The sequence below is a fragment of the Lissotriton helveticus genome, chromosome 4_1 (assembly GCF_964261635.1).
Source record: "Lissotriton helveticus chromosome 4_1, aLisHel1.1, whole genome shotgun sequence".
NCBI classification, from domain to species: domain Eukaryota; kingdom Metazoa; phylum Chordata; class Amphibia; order Caudata; family Salamandridae; genus Lissotriton; species Lissotriton helveticus.
Window position 1 is genome coordinate 1600307382 of NC_136063.1, and position 20185 is coordinate 1600327566.

A 20185-nucleotide genomic window follows, 5' to 3' on the forward strand; every position below is an offset into this window, starting at 1 on the left:
CACCATTCATTCCAAACTAGCCCTCAAACCCAGCATTGGCAGGCACAGGAACAACAAGATTGTTTGGCATCAAGTCTTTACCCTGAGGAAAGTGGCACCCTACAATCCGGAATTACTTCAGAACACTTCAAAGTCTTAGCCGTTTTGCAGCTATGGTCTCTATAGATACTACCCAGAAAGGTATTCTACATGCAGCATCACATCTTAAAGGCCCAAAGAGGTTTGTGGATATCACTTAACCATGATGGAACTGCTGATTCCCACCTAAAAGCCTAAGTCACCCTCAAGATGAGCTGTATTTTAGAAAAGTCCACCAGAATTGCCACTTGTGACAGACACTAAAAATCAGGACAGATTGGAATCAAAACAAGCATTTGTAATGCAATATTTCTAGCATTTGCTAGAGTTTGAGCTATTGGCATTGTAAATGACAATGCCTTTTATTTATATGTTTTGAAAACCTACAAGCGGTGCTAAACACCCACTTTGTACTTATAAGTTATTGCTTATGAGAAGCAAGGCTGGCAGCAAAAGAGGTGCAGTTATGACCAGCCTTTCTTCTCATAAGCAAGGACAATGTACAAAGTGCGTGTTTACGCACCGCTTGCAGATTTTTTAAACATATGAATAAAATGCATTGTTATTTACAATGCAAATAGCTCAAAACTATTACAACTGTGAGGCCTAATGCTTTGCAAATGCTTGTGGCGCTCCGAGGCAGAGGCGGCAGCAGCCACAGGAAGGCAGGGACCCCGACGCCAGACCGTGCGTTTCAAAAGCAGGAAGGAAGAGTAGGCAGCTACAACCAAAACAGACCTTAGTCTTTGAATGCACAACAAATGCGGCAAGATAGAGCATGATATACAGCCCTGTTTACAACAGAGCTCTGTAAACCACGCACACTAGCTTCCAGTGCTCCATTTTAAAGAAAGAAATAGTGCTCACAAGCTTTGAGTAACACCACACGTAACAGGGCCAGCCCTAGAAATTAGGCAGAGGTTTTAAAGCCCATATCCTGAATAGAGCATGTTTCACAGACAGAGCACGAGCGGCCTAGGCGAAACCTAAAAACGAAAGTAGATTGGGTTGAGCTACGGGTTATAGACAGTGAATGCGACTGGGGAAAGGCCGCATTGGGAACAGGATACTGAAAGGAAGAGCTGTGGGTGTGAACTGAGCACTGCCCCACTGAACAAGGGCAGGGCAGGCTGATGGCGAGAATGGGAGCACAGCAAATAGCACAGGAGAATGGTATGGGTAAACAAAGGATGAAACAATGCAAGAAAAGAGGGGACCCTGAAGGAAAGCTGTTCAGCACAGTTCTGAAAGGCATGTGTGCAAAACAGGGGAGCAAATGCATGACAGTGTTAATGGGTACTTAATGGGGAGCAGAAAAGGAAAGAGCTGCGTGGAATCAAATATAGGGGAACACAGTAGGACAGCAGGGCTGTAGAATGATTAGGACCACTCATGCCAGGACAGTGGAAAGGAGTGGGCTAGACAATGAAGGCGGTGGAACAGAGCACAAGAGTGGGGGGGAAAAAGTAGAACCTAGGTGCAACATGAGACCACTCGACGGAGCAGACCATATTACATACCAAGAGTCGGTTTGGGACACGGAAGAGGACACAATGGTACAGCAGTCGTGCAGGGCATGGACAGCAAAGAGAAGTAAAGTGCGATGGATAGAAAACTAGCATGGGCACCGAAGGACAGCCGGGCTTATAGTGACAACTAGTATAAAGGGGTCAAAGAATAGGAGGGGAGCCAGGTGGACTTGATCCGTTAGTTTTATATGTGAATTGTCTGAATTACTCTACAACCGAATGCGACCGAGTAGGAAATGTCACACAACATCATCCCTGCCCCCCATCATAAACTAATCAATTTGCAGGAAAGTCCACTTCGGCCCAAGCATCCCTGATGGTGTGATTTCCAGGAAACGCACGTGTGAGAACCTGGGGAGGGCAGAGGCACAGCTGCAAAGTGGCTGAGAACTGAAGTTGCATTAAAGGAGCAACAATGGAGCATAAAAGCAAATTGTGAACCCAGTACCTTGGCATCCATCAACTAAATACCACCACAGCCTAGCACATGTACACTGTGTTTCTTTGAAGAACACGCATGCCATGTTTCTAACGATCTGCCACTGCAGCCTCTTCAGATCAGTTGAGCCCAGAGGCTTCTGGGACTTTTCAAACATATCAGCGCAGGCACCCGTCTCCAACAACCAACGTTTGAAAACATCCTAAGCGCCCGATTAAAGAAAAGAATGGAAACCGCTGCATGCAAAAGCATAACAAGGCCAACAAGTAAGAATATATTAAGGATTGATCAATGTACAGATACAAGTTTTCACTAGCAGTTGTACGGCGTTCTTTATAAAGGATGAATTATCTTGGCCACAAATTGTTTACTGACCAATTAGCTCAAAAGCATAACACTCATGTAAAACTGTTCATGCACCTTAGAAAAGCCGTGTAGAACTGTAGACATTGGAACTTGGACTACTCCGGCCTTCTTGTGAGCATATATGCAAAAATTGGGAATACTTGGAAACAAGTGCAGCATGTCCATTTACGGTTCTATATAATTACATTTACAGACGTATATCAACATTAAAAAAATGCACTTTATCTTCTGCCGTTGTAATACATTCGAATTAAAGCCAATTAACAATTATCATGTCAACCTTGAGTTTGGGAATGAAGGGCAGATTAAGAAAATAAAAACCAAAAAAACATTTTATCCTCCACCAAGGTATGCTCTTATTTGCGGAAAACTTGCTAAGTGTGAAGATTTCCATTTTTAGAAACCATTTCTTTGTATATTATGCCCTAATCCAATATGCCAGTTCCAGCTCGGATATTATATGTGAACACGATGAAAAGTGATTCCCCTCACATCCAGGAACATAAAGCAGAGTAATTCAAGAGGCGCTGTGCAGGCTGCCAAACTGGGTCTGACAGCAATACTGCATCAATAATTTACTGAGGAATAAAAAATGATACATTGTCTCAATTTTATTTATCCTCCCTTGAGCATGGCTACCTCTTTCTGTTTTCAATAGCAAAGCCAAGCGCTTCCAGGTCTAGGCCGCCTTTGATCTAACCTTTCCTGACGCTCAGAGAGCACCCATTAGTTGCAGGTATTGATTGCTGTTGCGAGCATTATTTAGCAGGTACAGCTGACATTTTTCCAAGCCTCTGTCTGTGAGTAACCAAACAGCAGCCATGCACGAACTACGGCAGGCCATTCATTGACTGTCGAAAGGCACTGTCGTTTTGTCCGTTCAGACTGTATATCAATAAAATAAAGTTGCATTTTTACAATAAATTAAACATGTGTGTGTCCATCTAATTTAACCTGCTGGTTTAGGACTTCTAAAGTTTTAACCAGAGTCAAGAAGGAAAAGCTCTGCTGAAATGCAGCATGAGATGTTACAGCCCACTACCAGAAAGCTGTTTCCAGGCCAGGCGCATGCACATCTGTCCGAGATGATCTGGAGCCGACGGAGCTGTACAGGCGCATATCGCCTGTTCGGGCGCCTGCACAGCTCTTGTCCCTCTTCTGAACAGAAACTGATGACAATAGGCCTCGCCAAGGCGAAGCAGCGCATGCGCTGCATCGCTAGGCAAGACCTAAAAACTGTAAAAGAAAAAAACCAATAGCCAAGCCTTTGCCATCTATGCTCCCAGGATCTGGAGCAACATTAGGACGGATTAAACTCACCCCGCTGCTCCCTAACAGGGTTTGGATTCTACAAATGTGTACATTAATACAATTGTAAAGGCTGTTGGCATAAGGAACTGAAGTTTTCTGAAATCCAAGGAATGGAAATAGGCTGTTGGCATAAGGAACTGAAGTTTTCTGAAATCCAAGGAATGAAAATAGGAGGTGTAAGGACCTCATGAGCATCTAATGTTGCTGTAACCTCATATCTGTCCAAGTCTATGTATCCATATTCCATGACTCCTCACAGTAGCAAGCCAGTGGAGATTAGTGGCTCTAGTGCCCTCCAAAATCGTTTAGAAGAAACGGAGACTACGGAACCATTTAAAAATCTATGTATCCATATTCCATGACTCCTCACAGTAGCAAGCCAGTGGAGATTAGTGGCTCTAGTGCCCTCCAAAATCGTTTAGAAGAAACGGAGACTACGGAACCATTTAAAAATGCCAGTGGAGTTTAAATTAACAAAACTAATACCTTGGGGGGCCCCAGACAAATGGGATAATTTACATAATGCTCGTCACAGCAAAAGAATAAATTAATCCTCACAGTTCTATATATAAAGAAAGGCTGATACACTCTAGTTTTGGCTCTGATTTCCTCCCCTCTGTCTCTGCAGCTTCTGAATCGCTTAATATTGGGTTGCGCTTCAGCGCCTACTAATGGTTACCTCTGTGCAGCTTCCCCCCACGTCCCTGATCCGGTCTACATCACTTCTCTGCCTAATCTCATCCACTCTTTTCTGCGCTTTTACTCACTTTGCTTTTTCCTCCTCCTCCCCACACCACCAGTGTCTCTAGCCTTTGCTCCCCTTCAATCTATAGGACTACCACAGCTGCCTCCGGCAATTTTCCACATATTACTCCAGATTGCTTTTGTACCGGCTTCACTAACCCCAGTACCATCCACTTACTCTGCCCCGTGCTTCTGTATCCCACTAATTCTTTGTATTGTGCTCTTGTACTATTTCTCTAACGTTGGGCATCTGTACCTCTTCACTCACTGTATGTGTCTCTACTTAATGTCCAAACTGCTTTTGTAGCTTCACCCATAATGCCCTGTGCTTCTGTACATCTATTGCAACTATGCTACTAAACTCTTGCTACATACTATGCTTTATTGCTGCAGGGATGGTAGCGACCTTTGGTGCAGCTAGTTACTTCACACACAAGTAGGCATAAACAAACTCTACTGGGAGACTTATTTTGAATGTCCACTTGCCTCCACCTCCTCCCCCATACATACCACCAGGCATAAAATGGAAAGCAAAGGTGATGGCAACATCTAAGTAAGATGTCAAGTGCCAGGGTCAGTAAAGAACCACCAATGTAGTCCACAGCCAGCAGAAAATGTGTAATCAGGAGCAGCTTCATTTTTTCCACCTGCCTGAGCACAAGGAGGTATACTAGAGAACTTGTAAAACCAATATGGGTATGGAGTTAAGGGTCCGCACATATGCCTTAAGAGCATTTAGAGAAGGGCAGGTAAATGAAGGTACCTACTACATGGGTTATTCACATGTAAGGTTGGCAACAAGACCTTTGCCAGTAGCTGTGCACACTTGGAAGATAGGTGGGAGGCAGGAGAAATACAAGATTCCACAGAACTTTTAGTGGAAATTGTACCCAGATTGGAAGAACTTCACAAAACTACAACATAAGCTTTGCTTTACATTAATGTTTACACTGAAAAGGCAAGATAATGATGATGAGGAGTGTGCACAAGAGAGTGAGAGTGCTTAAAGAAATTTGTGAGTCTACCTACAATACTAGCCAAGAGCAATGCAATGGCACCCAAAACCCCTCCAGATCAACCTCTAATGAAAACAAGCATTAGTAAAGCCAATAGGTCTGGTACTGGCTGCCAATCTTTATCTTTGGTGGTTTTGTTAATGCCAGACCTAATAATCCTATTACTTTAAGAGACAAGAAAACAGATTGGAAGAAAGGGTATACTTTAGTCAGGCAGCAATATCGGTTTGGGATACCTATTAGCTTCTCTCAAAACTCAGAGAACCCTTTAAAGATTAATTAAAAAGTACTTTACATGGAAAGTTATAAGGTGCTTACCATTTTAGTTTCAGGCAATTTGCTTCGTGAAATATCTTTCTCAGTAGCCAATGCACTACCTTTATCAAAGCGTCCACGGATTGAAGCAAGTTCTCTTTCACGTTCCTTTACCAAACAAAACATAAAAGTTAAAATATTATGATGCAGAATTATTGTGGTTGTAAAGAGATTAAGAAAATGTAAAGGTATATGAAGCGACCTCAAAAGAAATTGGCAGTCCATACCTGCTTCAGTTGCTGAGCTAAACAGGCAGTGCTGGAGGTACCATTCTGCCTCTGTAATCTTTCCTGAAGGATTTTGGTGGTTGGGGTTACATTTGGAGTTTTGGAAATTGCTGGTGAAGGACTATGCACTTGTACGCGCTCTCCAAAACGTTCTACGAAAGATTTCACTGATGTAGCACCTGAAACCATAACACAGTTAATGAATAAAATTTCAACTTTTGCAAAACTCTTCAAAGAATCTAAATGTTTCATGTGCTCTAGGCTCAAGACATCATTTTGTAATAAGACTTTGGATTCTGCTAGTGTTTGATCATACGATCTAAAACATTTGACAGCTTCACATTGTGGATACAAATGAGATTCATGTGTGGTAGTGGAGCATGTCGGCCAGATAGACCTGAATGAGAACCAACAATTGAAGCACACTTTCCAGTGCTAGTTGTCCCGGAATCTTAGTCAAACTTAGAAATATGAGCTTATAATCACTCAAAGCATAAAATGGTGAAAGGGAATTTTTTATTGTAATTCAAACCGGAGTCTAAGTTAGCAACATAGTGAGTCCGATAGTCACATGACACCCAGAAAAACTTCACTGAGTGCCACAAAATCCAGAAAAACTCAACACTCATGAATGCTCATACTATAAAGAGAATACAGAGCAATATGCGTCAATATGTAAAAAGGCACCCAGGCTGTGAAGTTAATTAATGGTGCAGACAGTACAGACTGAGCATAATACCTACTAAAAACGTGACATAAAAATAGCGAAGAGTAAGAATTGATGTACTGCCATTTGCCATACAGACTATTTTCCCAAAATGCCTTGGCTCAGAAATAGGCTGCATTCCACACGACTTGGGTGAAAAGAAATGAATGCACCTAAGCAAGAGCAAGTCATCCCATTAAAATAAAAGATAGAAGGCTATGAGATGGCTTTGTTTTCCCTAAAGCAGCACCTAGGGGAATAATCCCTATGTGTGTACGTAATCTCCCAGAAGCAGTACTTTTGAAAATTCCTACGCCTCGCACTCCTCTTCCTAGACAGAGCCTTCTCACCATCCGCCAACAGCCACAAGACCATGTCACACACAGATTAAAACACTAGCTCACACAATCAGGCCCTTTCATGTTAAATGAACCAAGAACCACCTTGCCGCTACACAGGCATTCAATTTCGCCAGACTTATCTTGGTTAATTAAAGTAGATTTATTTATTTTGACTGACTGGATCTTCATCCGTGAAAATAAGATGATACCATTAACGCAATGTGAACTTTGATCAGGTCTGCATAAGGAGAATATTAATGCGATAAGCAGGTAAACAAAGGAGTGAGGTGTCATGCTGCATCTTTGGGCAAGCAGTGCCAGCGCTCTCAGCTTAAATTGGATGCCGAACCCAACTTGCAGTTCCAAATAAGAACAAGTTGCATATCGTCAGTATTTTTTTTTAAAACTGAGATATACTTTAACTCGTCATAGATATTTTATTTTGATAAATACACTTCCATTAATTTGATTTAGAAGTTTTACAAGGTGTCCTGCATCTCTATTTCGTCTTCATAGCACGGGATTTCAGAAAAACAAGTCCATTTTTAGATCGCTAGGGGGCTCCAAAGCCTATAAAGGAGCAGCCAGCCTCACTAGAAAAGGCATTCCCTGGCTACTGAAAGGAATGATGTGCTCATTCAGTCAATTCCGACGGTGAAAGCCACAGAAGCCAGCAGACGACAAAGGTACACCATCATGAGAGATACAGTGTGATGTAGAATCTGTGGAAGATTCAATATGAACCTGGAAAAGTTTGCTAAAAGAAAAAAACCTAACACATGCTTCCTTCTACTGATTCATCATCTTTAGAAAGATTTCCATAGAAATGTAAAAGTACGGAGGGTAACCCCTAAAGAAAAAAACAACAAAAATGCAGCCAGGAAAAAAAATCGACTCTCAAACCCGTCACATTTTGTGAGGCATATAAAGCTATCAACGTCACTTCTTAACTCATTTTGGGATTTGTAGCCTGGGTCCTTGGCAGAATAAAACTGTAAAATCAATGGTGACATTTTCATTGACCAATCGTAGCACAAAGCTCTAGAGCTATTTTTTCAAATAAATGTGAATCACTTACATGCACCCCACCACTACCCAGCAAATTGTTTATGGTCTTATCTTTATGAGAGAAGTAAAAGCCAAGAGCTCTTAAGGAATTCAACTGTGGAATCTTTCCTGCATTATAGAACGTGAAATCAAGTGGAAGACAATGAGCGGAATGGAAGATATAAGGAGGTAACAAGCATCTGCAATGCAATCGGTCTCGCATTTGTGAAAGTTAGAGCTATTGGTGTTGTAAATGATAATGTTTTTACGTATGTCCGTTTGTTTGCAGTGGAGTGGATGTACGTTTGTAAGTGGTGTTGTGTTTTGTATTGGAATAGTTAGCTGTGGAACTGTGTGGGGTGAAATTGTATGAAGTTCAGCTTATGAGGGTTTTGGAATTACGTGGTATGGTGAATAGATTTTGGTAAGAGGTGTATAGATGAAAGTAATACGGCGAGAGATTTTATTTGAATGTTTTATAGAGCGCGAACTTGACCCGTGAGGGAATCAGAGCGCTTCACACGGTTTACAGAGGTGAACAAACTAAAAGCCTAAAGTACAGAAACAACAGACACAAGTGTATGGTTACAGTTATAATTAGAATCCGTAGTGATAGGTAGTGTGTGTGTGTGTGAAGAGGTTAGTAAACACACGAGAGAGCAGTAGAAAAAGTGTGTGTAAAAGAGTGAAAGAAGGGTAGAGAATGTTGAAGACTTATAAAGTGGTCATGTAGGCAGAAGACACCGTAAGCAGAGGATGGTAGGGTGTGTTAGAGGTGAAAATTTTTAGAATGTATTTGAAGCTGTGCTGAAAGACGTGAAGTGAATATGAGAAATGAAGAATTACTGTGTGGGAGAGCGAAAGTGTTTTGAGAAAGAGAGGGAGGGAGTAGTGTGTTAATTAGGGGGCAGTGGAGGCGAGAGATGGATCTGAACTTCATTTTAGTATTTATAGGAAGGTAGCATGCCTTAGTAAATCATTTGGAGAGTAGAGATGGATTGAGGGCATGATGTGAGGGGGTAGTGGAATTGTGAGATGTAAGGGGTTAGTGGACGTGTGAGGTATAGATAGAGGTAGTTTGTTTTTATTGTAATTGCTAGTTGTGTGCTGGCATGGTGTGGCGTTTAGTGTATTTGCGTTTTGGAATTATGTGGTATACAGATTAGATAGTGTTGAGAGATGTACTGAATATTTTAAAAGTAATTGAGAGGGTCAGATAGTATGTGTATGAATTGGCGAATGAACACTAGAGAGAGTAGTAGAGAAAGTGTGTGTGACAGAGAAAGAAGGGGAGAGAAGTTTGTAGACCGATAACGAGGTATTGTTTGTGTAATTAGAATATAATGAAAGAAAAGGAAGGTGTGTGTGTTAGAGCTTTATTATTCTTAAAAAAACGTTTAGAAACTAAGATGCTGCCATTTTAAAAGCTGAGAAATTGTTTGAAAAAAGCAAAACTCTGCCATTGAGGGTTTCGCTGTAAAGTTTTTAAAAAGTTAAGGCATATTTGTGAAAATATATGAATTTTAGCACCATGCCATTGTGTCTTTAGATTCAAGCATGCTTGACAGAGGTTTTGAGATCCCGAGGAGAGCTTAAAAGGGGGGCAAGTACACTGTCAGGTCTCCAACCCAGCAGTAATTAACAAGCATTTGCAAAGCAAACATGTCTGGCCCATGAAAGCAATTGGCTCAGCAGCACTATGGCCAGGGCTAATGCCCTTCCCACCCCTCCACTTTTAGCCGTGCTCTCTGCATCCCCATTCGCCAGACCCCACCCCTGCCCCGTGCCCTCTCCTACCGCCCCCTCCCTCTGTCCATCTACGTTTCCTTAACTCTCATTCCACTGCCCCATTTGTTGGGTAAAAGAGTGAGACACTTTGCTCTTTTCAATTACTTGGTGCTTTGATAATGCGTTTTAAAAAAAAAATAAGAATGCCATTTTAATGCATATGCAAAATAAACACCCTTGCAGCATATTAACTTATGAGGCTAGATGAAACTTGCTCATCAAATGGAAAAACCTAAAAAAATAAAATTAAAAAAGGTAGATTCTCATCCTAGATTTGCTTTTTAAAACTACATCTATCACAAATTTTAATTGAAGAGCAAAATAGGCTACACAATTTGTATAATCATTAAAAAAAAAAGTACACTGGGTAAGACAAGGCTATTAATTATTTTAGATTGCTTAAGACATCTCATATTTCTTGTAAAGCTTTATACGTAAGAATGAGAAAATAAGCCCTGAATAATCTACTAAGAAGAAAATCAATGCAGGAGTGGGATGGAGTAGAGGTAATTTCACAGTGCTTTAACCTCATAACGTCATTGAGGTACAACAATAAAAAAATAAAGACTGATAAAATATCAGCAGCACTGTAGCAAAATCTTACATGTGGTGCCAAGGTCAAAGAATAAGAACACATTACATGGTTCACGGCCAAGTTAATTCTGCAAAAAATTTACAGAAACAATAGTCGGTGAGTGAATTATCACTAAGCAGTTTATTAGAAGTGTACGAAATTTCACTCAGCGGAATTCTGCGGTGTTTCATAAAATCTTATGAGTGGAAACGTACAAGTAGCCCTGCGATTTAGCACCGGTAGGCTGTACCGTGTTGCAAAATCAGCATTAACGGCACTACGCAATGCACTAGAGCGTGCAGCTATCAGAGTTCTTTTGCTGCCACGCAAGTAGGAAATCTATTAGAGAAGCAGCTTGCATTTCTGGGGTCTCACGGCAGAAATAATTCGGTCAACCGATGAATGACGGAATTTGGCCGGAACTTCCTGTTACAAGAGAAACGCGAAGTTGCCAAATTCCGCAAGTGGAATGAAATTCATAAACTTAATTTTCCAAGCCAAATTTTGGTACACGTGAAAACATTTTGGGGCAAGAAGTGGAAACGAAGTGGGAAAGGGCTGCAATTTCTCTGAATGACATTAATTTTGATGCACACATTTGGACTTTACCTGGAGTCGTAGTTTTGTTCTGCTGAGCAATGGTTCTTTTCAGGACATCGTCCCTGGGAGTACTTGGTTGTGTTAAAGTGGATTTTACCATGGGTTTAGATTTCTCAACTGGACTGCCGTGATTTACATTTAACGGCTTGATGGCTTGAGGTTTTAGTTCTTCACCCTTTTTAGGGCTAGATGGGATCTCACTAGCCACTGCAACCAGCTGCGTTTTGGGTAGCTGTATTTCTTTGTGTGTCGGTCTGGCTGACTGATCTAAATGAACTGCACCCTAGAAAAGGAGAAAGGAACATAGCTGAAAATGGAAAGCATTAAGAGTAGCAGCACAGTCAAAACAATATTTTCACGATTCCTAACACAGATTCTCTTCATTTATAGTAACAGCACCATTATTGAAGGTTAGAATTTTATACTAAAACGGATATGAAAAGGTTTTATTGCCCACCACACTAGCAATGCTTTTCTAGTACAGTCTCAAATATAAACCGAAGAAGCAGTTAATAAAAGAAGAAAGTTTTTAACAGGCCCATTATGAAGGCTTTAGTGCCATGGTCACAAATAATCAAAGAACTTCTGAAAACTGTTGCAAGGGTCGCCTTCCATACAACCATCAGTTTACAAGGAAGACACAACTGATTTCTACAATGGGGTTATCGGAAGAGGGGAGCGCTCATATTTTGTATATACAGTCACAGAAAGCCATCTAAACAGGTCAAGTCATAGCCTTACACTAGAAAATGGCAAGTAAAGTATTAGAGTAGCTATGAAAAACAAGCATTGGCATAGCCAATAGGTCTCGTCTTTGGGACCTTAAGTGTTTATCGTAGGGAAAGGGAATGCACACCCTCTTGAAAAACATTTCCACATTGTTCATGAGTGATCGTTCACAGTTTGCGTGCTCACTGGTGGAGTGCCTTGCCCTGTTGGCACTGGGATACTGAATATCTAGATATAGGGAGCAACTTTCTGCCCCAATACCAATGGCACAGCCAAATCTAATTTCTTCAATTTCAATCCGTTTTTTCTCATTTTACTTCTTTTACTCCTTTGTTTAATCGACTCTTTCGCTTTAATCCAATGTATTCCACACACCGGGTCATGCTATTTTCCACAGTTTCTCATATTCAGGATGTGCCCATCCGGGCCTCTCTGCAAGAATACGTACAGACGCATGGTTCATCCGAAGCAGTTTTTATTAAAGACTCAATGCAAAAACGGATTGAAATTGAAGAAATTAGATTTGGCTGTGCCATTGGTATTGGGGCAGAAAGTTGCTCCCTATATCTAGACCTTAAGTGTTTAGCCATGCAACAGTTGATGTTCTTGCACCAAGGATATTGTGTTGCATAACTAAATACTTATAAGGTCCCATAAGCGAGAGAGAAGGGCTGAGACAAGGAAAAGAGAGGGAAGAGAGAGAAAGACTGCATAACTAAATACTTATAAGGTCCCAAAAGCGAGAGCTATTGGCTATGCCAATTGTTGTTCTTAGCGGCATCCGTAGTCAGCACCTTTCTTTGTCAAACGCGGAACAGGTCTACAATAGTGGAGCCGGTGTCATTTGGGCCTCTGTTAAGACTCTTGTTGCCCTGTATACATCCATCCCGCAGTAGAGATGGGGTGACTGCTAAGATTTCATTATGGAGGAGGTTAAAAGTAGATCGCCTTAATGTCCTTGTTCTCTGCAGTAGGCATGCACTGTTGCCGGTAGAATGGATTACGACCAACTTGAAATGATGAAAGACAAGCTGTCCATTTATTAGCCCAGCCCCTCCCCATCAACGTTTTCATTGCGTTTTCCCCACTTTCCCTGTACATACCATTTGGCGCTGTATCAAAGTTTGTAAATAAACGAAGGGGAAAACTCAGTATTCAAACCCATGACCTGTAGTGTAGGGTGTTCAAAAAAGGCATGATGTGGAACCATGACTAGGACACACTGGTACCTGGCAACCCTGACATTCAGCAGCGGGGGGCAGCCGTGCTCCTAAGTAAAACTTTGGATCCCTACTTATTTCTTTACCACAAATTTAGCACTGCACCCATCTCTCTCTGTCTTCCATTTTCTGTCTCTCTGACGTCGCTCTCTTTGGAGTGCAGCTGTGGAGCATAATATATGCCTGTTAAGAAGGGGGTCTCAATCTACATATATTCCTTTGGGAGTGAAATTAACTGACTATGAACTGTTACCCTCAAAAGAATTCAATGATGGAGACTCTATAGTGCCAAAAACTGCCACACGTTTCTTTCATAAATAATAGGACTGAAGCACCCATTGCTGGGCAGCAAGGCTCTGGCAACAGAGCTAACAGAAACACAGCTGTAAATAATAGAGGGTCTTTATACACAGAGGGCAGCTGGAATCAAGGGTTACGAGGATCGAAAATGGTTAGGGTTTGCACGATCATGGAGCAAGGACAGATCAGGGATTAGTAGGGTGCGCCTAATAAGGAGGGTGATAATATCTTGTGTCTACGATATTAGTATGCATTTACACCCGAAAAGAAAATATTGATATAAAAGCATCATGAAAGGATCCAGGTAACAGCAATGATATAAGGGAATTCATTCAGAAGATACATTTAAGTATCACGAGGAATATCCTTTTATTTCTTCTCAAAACTAGGCAACACCAGAGTTTTAGTAATAAACACTGGCAATGTACTCAAATAGTGGAAGTAGTTGAGTAGATAAGCGAAAGCAGGAAGCTGTGCAAGGTGAAAGGGTAGAAGACATAGCAGCAGATTAGGGAGACAGGGGATGAGAGAAACTCGAAATCCGGAGCGCAATAAAGAGGGGGCTAAAAAGTGGAAATTAAAACAAAGATCAGCTCGCCAACAAAGCAGTAATAGATGCAGACATATCAAAGGAATATGGGAGAGAAATTAACATCCGAACAAAATTCTAAATGGCCTGAAAGAGGGCAGACAGTAATACGCTTTATAGTAAACACAATTTCCGAATACTGTAAAGATATAGACTCAAATGTATTGAGAGAGTTTAAAAATATGGTTGATTAAATTCCAAGACTACTAGCTGAAGAAGAACGTGATAATTAAGATGGACGAAATAAAATGGTCCGAGGCAAAACTTAATAGCTGTTGTTGAATATCTTTATTCGGTAAAATTTGCTCACCATAAAAGTTTACATTATTATACACACATTAAAAGAATACATTTCACCAAGTTAAAAGATAGTAACTATCATCAAAAAAACCATGATTAAGATGTAAACACAGCATAAGGCAATACAGTTGATATGGGCCACAGGGAACATTCTCAGCAATTCGTTTAAATAGAATGCCTTCAGTTACCTCCAAACTGGTCAATTGGTGGCCTAGAATACATTTTCAATATTCTTGAGCGTGTAATCCAGGCACTGCTCAAAAATTGCCACCCCGCAAATCAAGGTGGTAGATGATGAATCCGTTGACAGTACTCGTAAGGCCTGTCTGTGACACCTCAGCCTCAAACCCCTGCAGACTGGTTTCAGCCAGATCTTCCGTGCCACTTTATAAGCGGGGCAGGCAAAAAATAAATGGGCCACAGACTCCTTAGGAGCCGCACAACCCGGGCATGGTCGCGATGGGCCACCATAATTGGACCACCTTGTGGTAAATTCATGCACCGGGAGGGTCCCGTACCTTAGTTTTAAATATAGGCTCTGTCTAACGGCTTGGTGATAAGATCAAAAAAGGGTTCCAGTTTTCTAGCCCACTTGAACTCAAGAAAGCGCTCAGTGAGTGAACCCCCAGCCATGCTGCGTGTTGCCTCGGCCTGCACCCAATCCCAGTATAGCTTCTTAATCACTAATTTGGGCAGGGGCATTTGAGACTCCCACACATCTCTCAGACCCATTTGCAAAACTAAATGTCTCACATTATTCAGCCATCTAATTTTCTTGCCGGTATCAAGCGAGATTAAGTCATCCAATCCTTCAGCATATTTTGCAAGCTCCTTAGTCCTTCTTAAACGAACCCAAAAGAGCAGTGGGCGCAGCCTCACTAGGTCCCTTAAGGCTCGTCTACCTAGGTCCAACCGCAAGGGGATCAACGGAGTGGAAACAGGGAGAGCCACCACATCTCTCAGAAACTTATTTTCTGCTAAGGTTAACTCAGAGACATTTTCGAACCCCCATAGTTCGGAGCCATATAATGCAGCCGGGAGTATCTGACCCTCATAAATGGCCATAACCGGTGACACTGGTCACCCCAGAAACTCTTTTGTGGCCCAATAACATTTTAGCCAAATGGTCCTTCCAATTCATTCGGCTATTTATCCGGACCCCTAAATAGTCGAACGCGTCGACCATCTCCAGGGGAGCCCCATTAAGCGTAAAATTGTTTTTAAATTTTTTGGAGGGGGAGAAAGCCATCAATTTGGTTTTCAGGGTATTGATGGTTAGGCCTCTGTCTATACAAAAGGAGCTAAATCGATGCAAGAGATTTTGCAGTCCTATCGGGGATTTGGATATCAGCAAGGTGTCGTCGGCAAAGAGTAGAGTCGGGATCTTTTCCCCCGCCAGGGATGGAGCATCCGTCTCTTCTCCTCTCAGATGGTCCACCACTCCATTAACAAACAGGGAGAAGAGGGTCGGAGCCATAACACATCCCTGGCGGACTCCACTCCTCACGGGTACCCTGTCTGTCAACTGACCCTGGGCACCCCATCTGATCCTCGCATAATTCCCCTCATGGAGCCTTACAATTAAACTCAAGAGTGTACCGGGGAAACCCATACTTTCCAGAATCTCCCACAGTTTAGCACGAGGGACCAGGTCAAAAGCAGTCTTGAGATCTATGAAGGCCATATAAAGGCTGCCCTTTTTGATGGTAACTGTCTTCCAATAGATAACAAAAAAGCGAAAGACCTGGTCCATCGTGCCCACCTTTCGGCGAAATCCGGCCTGGAGGTGGGAGAGAATCCTTTCCTCCTCCATCCAATCGCCAACCCTTGAGATGATGACCCTGCAGACCACTTTCTGAATTACATCTATCAGACTAATAGGTCTGTAATTGGCAGGGTCATCTCTTGCCCCCTTCTTGTACACAGTGACCACCTCTGCCCCCTTCCAAGAATCTGGCACGGGGTGACCTCTTACTATCAGGTTCATTATGGTGGCAATTAGGTTGGCCCAGGCCATAGGTTCCGCAATCAAAAGGTCTCCTGGGATCCCATCCGGGCCGGCCGCCTTCTTTGGGGTCAAGTGTCTGATAGCCACTGCTACTTCTGAGGCCAAAAATAAATACTCAGTCTCCCCTGGGGAATCCCCTCCCCCACCACTAGCTACCATGGGGCTGGTTGTATCTTCACTACCACCATATAAAGCTGAGAAATGGTTAAACCACTGTTGGCTAGTTATATGGGCTGCTAGAGGCTGGGATTTTCCCTGCCTAGCTCTATTGATTAAATCCCAAAATAACATTGTATCCCTCATGCTCACAGCATCGGTTAAATCCTTCCAATGCTGTTCCTCCCAATCACGTTTGGCCAGTGCTATTACTCTCAAATAATCCTTCCTAGCCGCTCTAACTAGTACTGGATTCTTTGTGAGTAAAGCAGCTGTCAGATTTTACCTTTTCCCCTTACATTGGGTCGAGTACCAAGGGTTGCTAGAGATGGGCGGTGTATTGTTCAGACTACATTTTTTCCCTTTAGAGATAAAATAATGACTCACTTGGTCTATCGTGGCTTTGTAAACAGATTCAAGGCTGAAGGAAGGGTTCGGGGCAGTACCGTTCTCCCGTACCCTTATCTCCAAGTCCCGATTCAAATTCTCAACAGAGGATTTAATGATCCCTAATTGGTCCTCATTCAAATGAGCCTTATCCCATTTCAATCTACGATTATTATTGTAAGGGACGATCTCCTTAGTTAGTTTCATTGGCACTCTCGCCCCCCTCTCTTTACGTTTCCCCCATTTAAACTTACTGCACAGAGGATTATGGTCACTATCCTGGGTAGGTACCACCTCCATATCGATTAGGTCAGACCACATACTAACGTCCATTAAGATGTCATCTATTCTGGACGGGCCTGTAAGCCTATTAAAGGTCATTGCACCTGTCTTATCAGACAAGGTCCTGCCATTAAGAGCTCTTAGTTTATGTTCCCTGGTGAGGGCGTTGATTTGGATTGCCCTAGCAGACCATTTCCGAATGGGTGGTACTGACAAAAGTGGGATAGACCATTTAGAATCTTCTTCCTCAGTGCCTAGGGGGTCATCTCCAAGAAGAGGTTCGAACGTACAATTGAAATCCCCTCCCACAATAATTTTAGCTGCAGGAGGGCAGTTAGCTAAAGCGGAATCTAAGCTCATTAAAGTTGCAGAGGTATTATCCCCCGAAGTCCCTCTAGCATACACATTGAATAGATCAAGCCTATTCCCCTCAATATGACCCCTAGATGAAAGGTGCAGTATATCACTACACTCGGGGTCGTGAATAGTCATGTCCCAGTCCAAATCAATTTTTATCCAGACAATAAGGCCTCCTGCTGGTCTGCCCTTCCCTCTACTTGCTGCTGGGGAAAAAAAAAGTAGTATAACCCGATTTATTTATTGGTAGCAGACTCCAGGTTTCCTGAAACAAACAGACATCGAACTTCTCGATGAATGTATGCCATTCAGGAATATCCACCTTCCTTTTTAGCCCTGCTACATTCCATGATAACAGGTGTATTACTCGGCGGCCCTTAGGAGCTGTTAGGGGCACCCCCTCGCTCCCCCCCCCCCCCGGTTCCCACCTTGGTCATAGAAGTGTCACCCACCAAGCTAGATTGCTTGGGGGATGCGATGCGACCAGCAATCTTGTACACACCCAAAACTTCCAAGGGGGTCGCATTCAAACAGATGCTAATCTTACTAGGAACTACAGGGGTACCCTCCTGGCATATATCATCAAATCCCGCTGCTTGCGGGGACTCCAGACGGCCACATCCCTCCTCCTTAGACTGTGAACATCAATCGCAGTCCTCCAACCCAGAGAGCTGCGAAAACCTGTTAAAACTTAATAGCTAATAAAGTGCGGTGGGCTGTAAGACTATGTCACCAAGTCAGTAAGACCATGTTGTGGCGCTCTACAGGAATACGTTTCAATCGTGTGTAGAGAGAACGTGGCCTTGGCACAGTTAAGCAAGACTGTCTGCGACAGCAGCTTCAGTCAGGTAGGACCCCGTTATTTCCGCGGGTTTCCAGGGTCCGGCGGAACTGACAGGCAGCGACGATGCAAACAGAAAATGAGAGGAAACTTAACCAGTGGAAAACTATGCCTGGCAGGTGCGCTCACATGCGGCCGCCAGGAGTGATGCCACGCCAACCACTTCAGTGACAAGGCCACGTTTTGCCAAGTTTTCCACGATGCTCAACTTCCTTGCAAAACATTCACATCTTTCATAGCGTTTATGCAAATGATAGGGGCGGTGGAAGCAAAGAATGGAGAGGGAATGCAGAATAAACAGATCAAATGTCCTTGCTTTAATGAGAACAGTGGATTGCTATCAGAACACTATTAAGGTCACAAATAAACCGACTGGGTGCGCTTCTGTGGTTTAACTCTTACAGTGGACAGTAAGACAGAATGCAGTGTTTCCAAGCTTGGCTCTCCAACATCCAAACACTGCATGATGTGGCTCACGTTACATGTTAAAACTGAAGAGGGCTGAACTGTGTTTAAAATGTGAGCAGCATGCGCTGGGCTAGGCTCAACCCAATGAAAAGCTTGCAGCATTCATACTAATTGTGAAGGCTTAAGCAGTAACTCTAGTCCAGTCTCCTTTAATGCTTCGATGATGATCCAAAATTGATATGCATGGAGCATCTTCCACACCATAGGTCTTCCTCCCAGGCTCAACATTTCCCATTTTGAGCACACACAGAAGCAGACATAGTATCGCTGCCATTCCTCTCCAGCAATACCAAAAGTCAAATGGTTATCTAGACAGTGTAGGTGGCAGGTGGGTTTCATGGAGGAAGAGGTATGCTAGATATCCTAGAGGTAATATTTCAAGTATTTATGCAGTACCAAAACAACTAAAAAGACAAAAACACCACCTTTCTCAAAAATTCCCAAACCAATTTAGAAAAAAAGAGCAAATGATAATAAATAAAAGTACACCAAAGTGCGTGGGTGTGCACGTGTGTGTTTTGGATACAAACCCAGGTTCAAACCGGACTGAAGGTTTAACTTCAGACAGTCTCTGAAATGGAAATTAAAAATCCTCGGCAGGGCAAGGCAGGCTTCTGGCCAAGAATTGCTCCACGTCGTCTGCTAGCCTCTGGAGGAGGTGAAGCCGCCGACTTTTGGCAGGAAAACTGAGCAATAGAAATCAGAATTTGTGCCCAGAGAAGGACCCTCATTTGCCGGATACTTTTGGCACTCTTGCTCGGTGAAGATTTCTACCTTTGGAAAGAGTCACTTTTTTGCAGCTTGGATTCTTCCTGCGTGGACAGGCTGCAGTAAGATGGCTCCACAAGGCCGGATACCATCTCTGAAAGGTCACGCTGAATATATTTGATGTGGTGGAAAAGCTCAGAGCAGCAACCTGAATCTTCGGGCCAGCGGCAAAGCAACTTCTTTGAATCACCTTGGCAGGTTGGTCCCAGGCCTCCTGAGTTCTTTGGAGCCAAAACATTTCTAAGTCCCAAATTTCAAGAAAAGCTTGGATGACAATCGGACAACACCAGGCAAGGGTCCAGGACCTTGGGGAAAGCCCTCGGTGGGGTGGGCGCCAGCTGCAAGGTACAGGGGTGGTCAAAGGCCGCTGGTCAGATGCAGGAAAGGACTCTTGCAGAGTGTTGTGTCCCTGTAGCTTTAACAGGAGGTCAGTGTTAGAACCCTTAGAGTCCAGTTCCTTGTCCCTAAAAGAGAGAGTATGTCCAGTCTTCTATGCTCATTTCAGGTCACAGACAGTAGGTTCCGTCCTGTTCTGTACTTCCAGAGGTCCAGAAAGTGTACTGAGGTTGGTATTAAAGGTGCCACATTTATGCCTGGCACCAGCTTGTGGATCAGAGTGACTCCTAGTGCCTCCCTAATCAGGTCCAGCTAGCACAGTATAAAACTCTCAAATAATAAATAGGGTAAACGTTTCCCAGG

The 20185-nt window shown here is 42.9% G+C and overlaps 1 protein-coding gene across 1 annotated transcript in view; it reads right to left on the reverse strand.

The window, feature by feature from the left end:
- The window catches only part of ANLN (anillin, actin binding protein), a 262650-nt gene that overhangs the window by 195579 nt on the left and 46886 nt on the right, over window positions 1-20185 (reverse strand). The window contains exons 5-7 of the mRNA XM_078688221.1: window positions 11091-11364; window positions 6026-6204; window positions 5802-5906 (exon numbers count right to left, since the gene is read on the reverse strand). Coding sequence (XP_078544347.1) covers window positions 5802-5906; window positions 6026-6204; window positions 11091-11364 — 558 coding nt within the window. The remainder of the gene's footprint in view (window positions 1-5801; window positions 5907-6025; window positions 6205-11090; window positions 11365-20185) is intronic.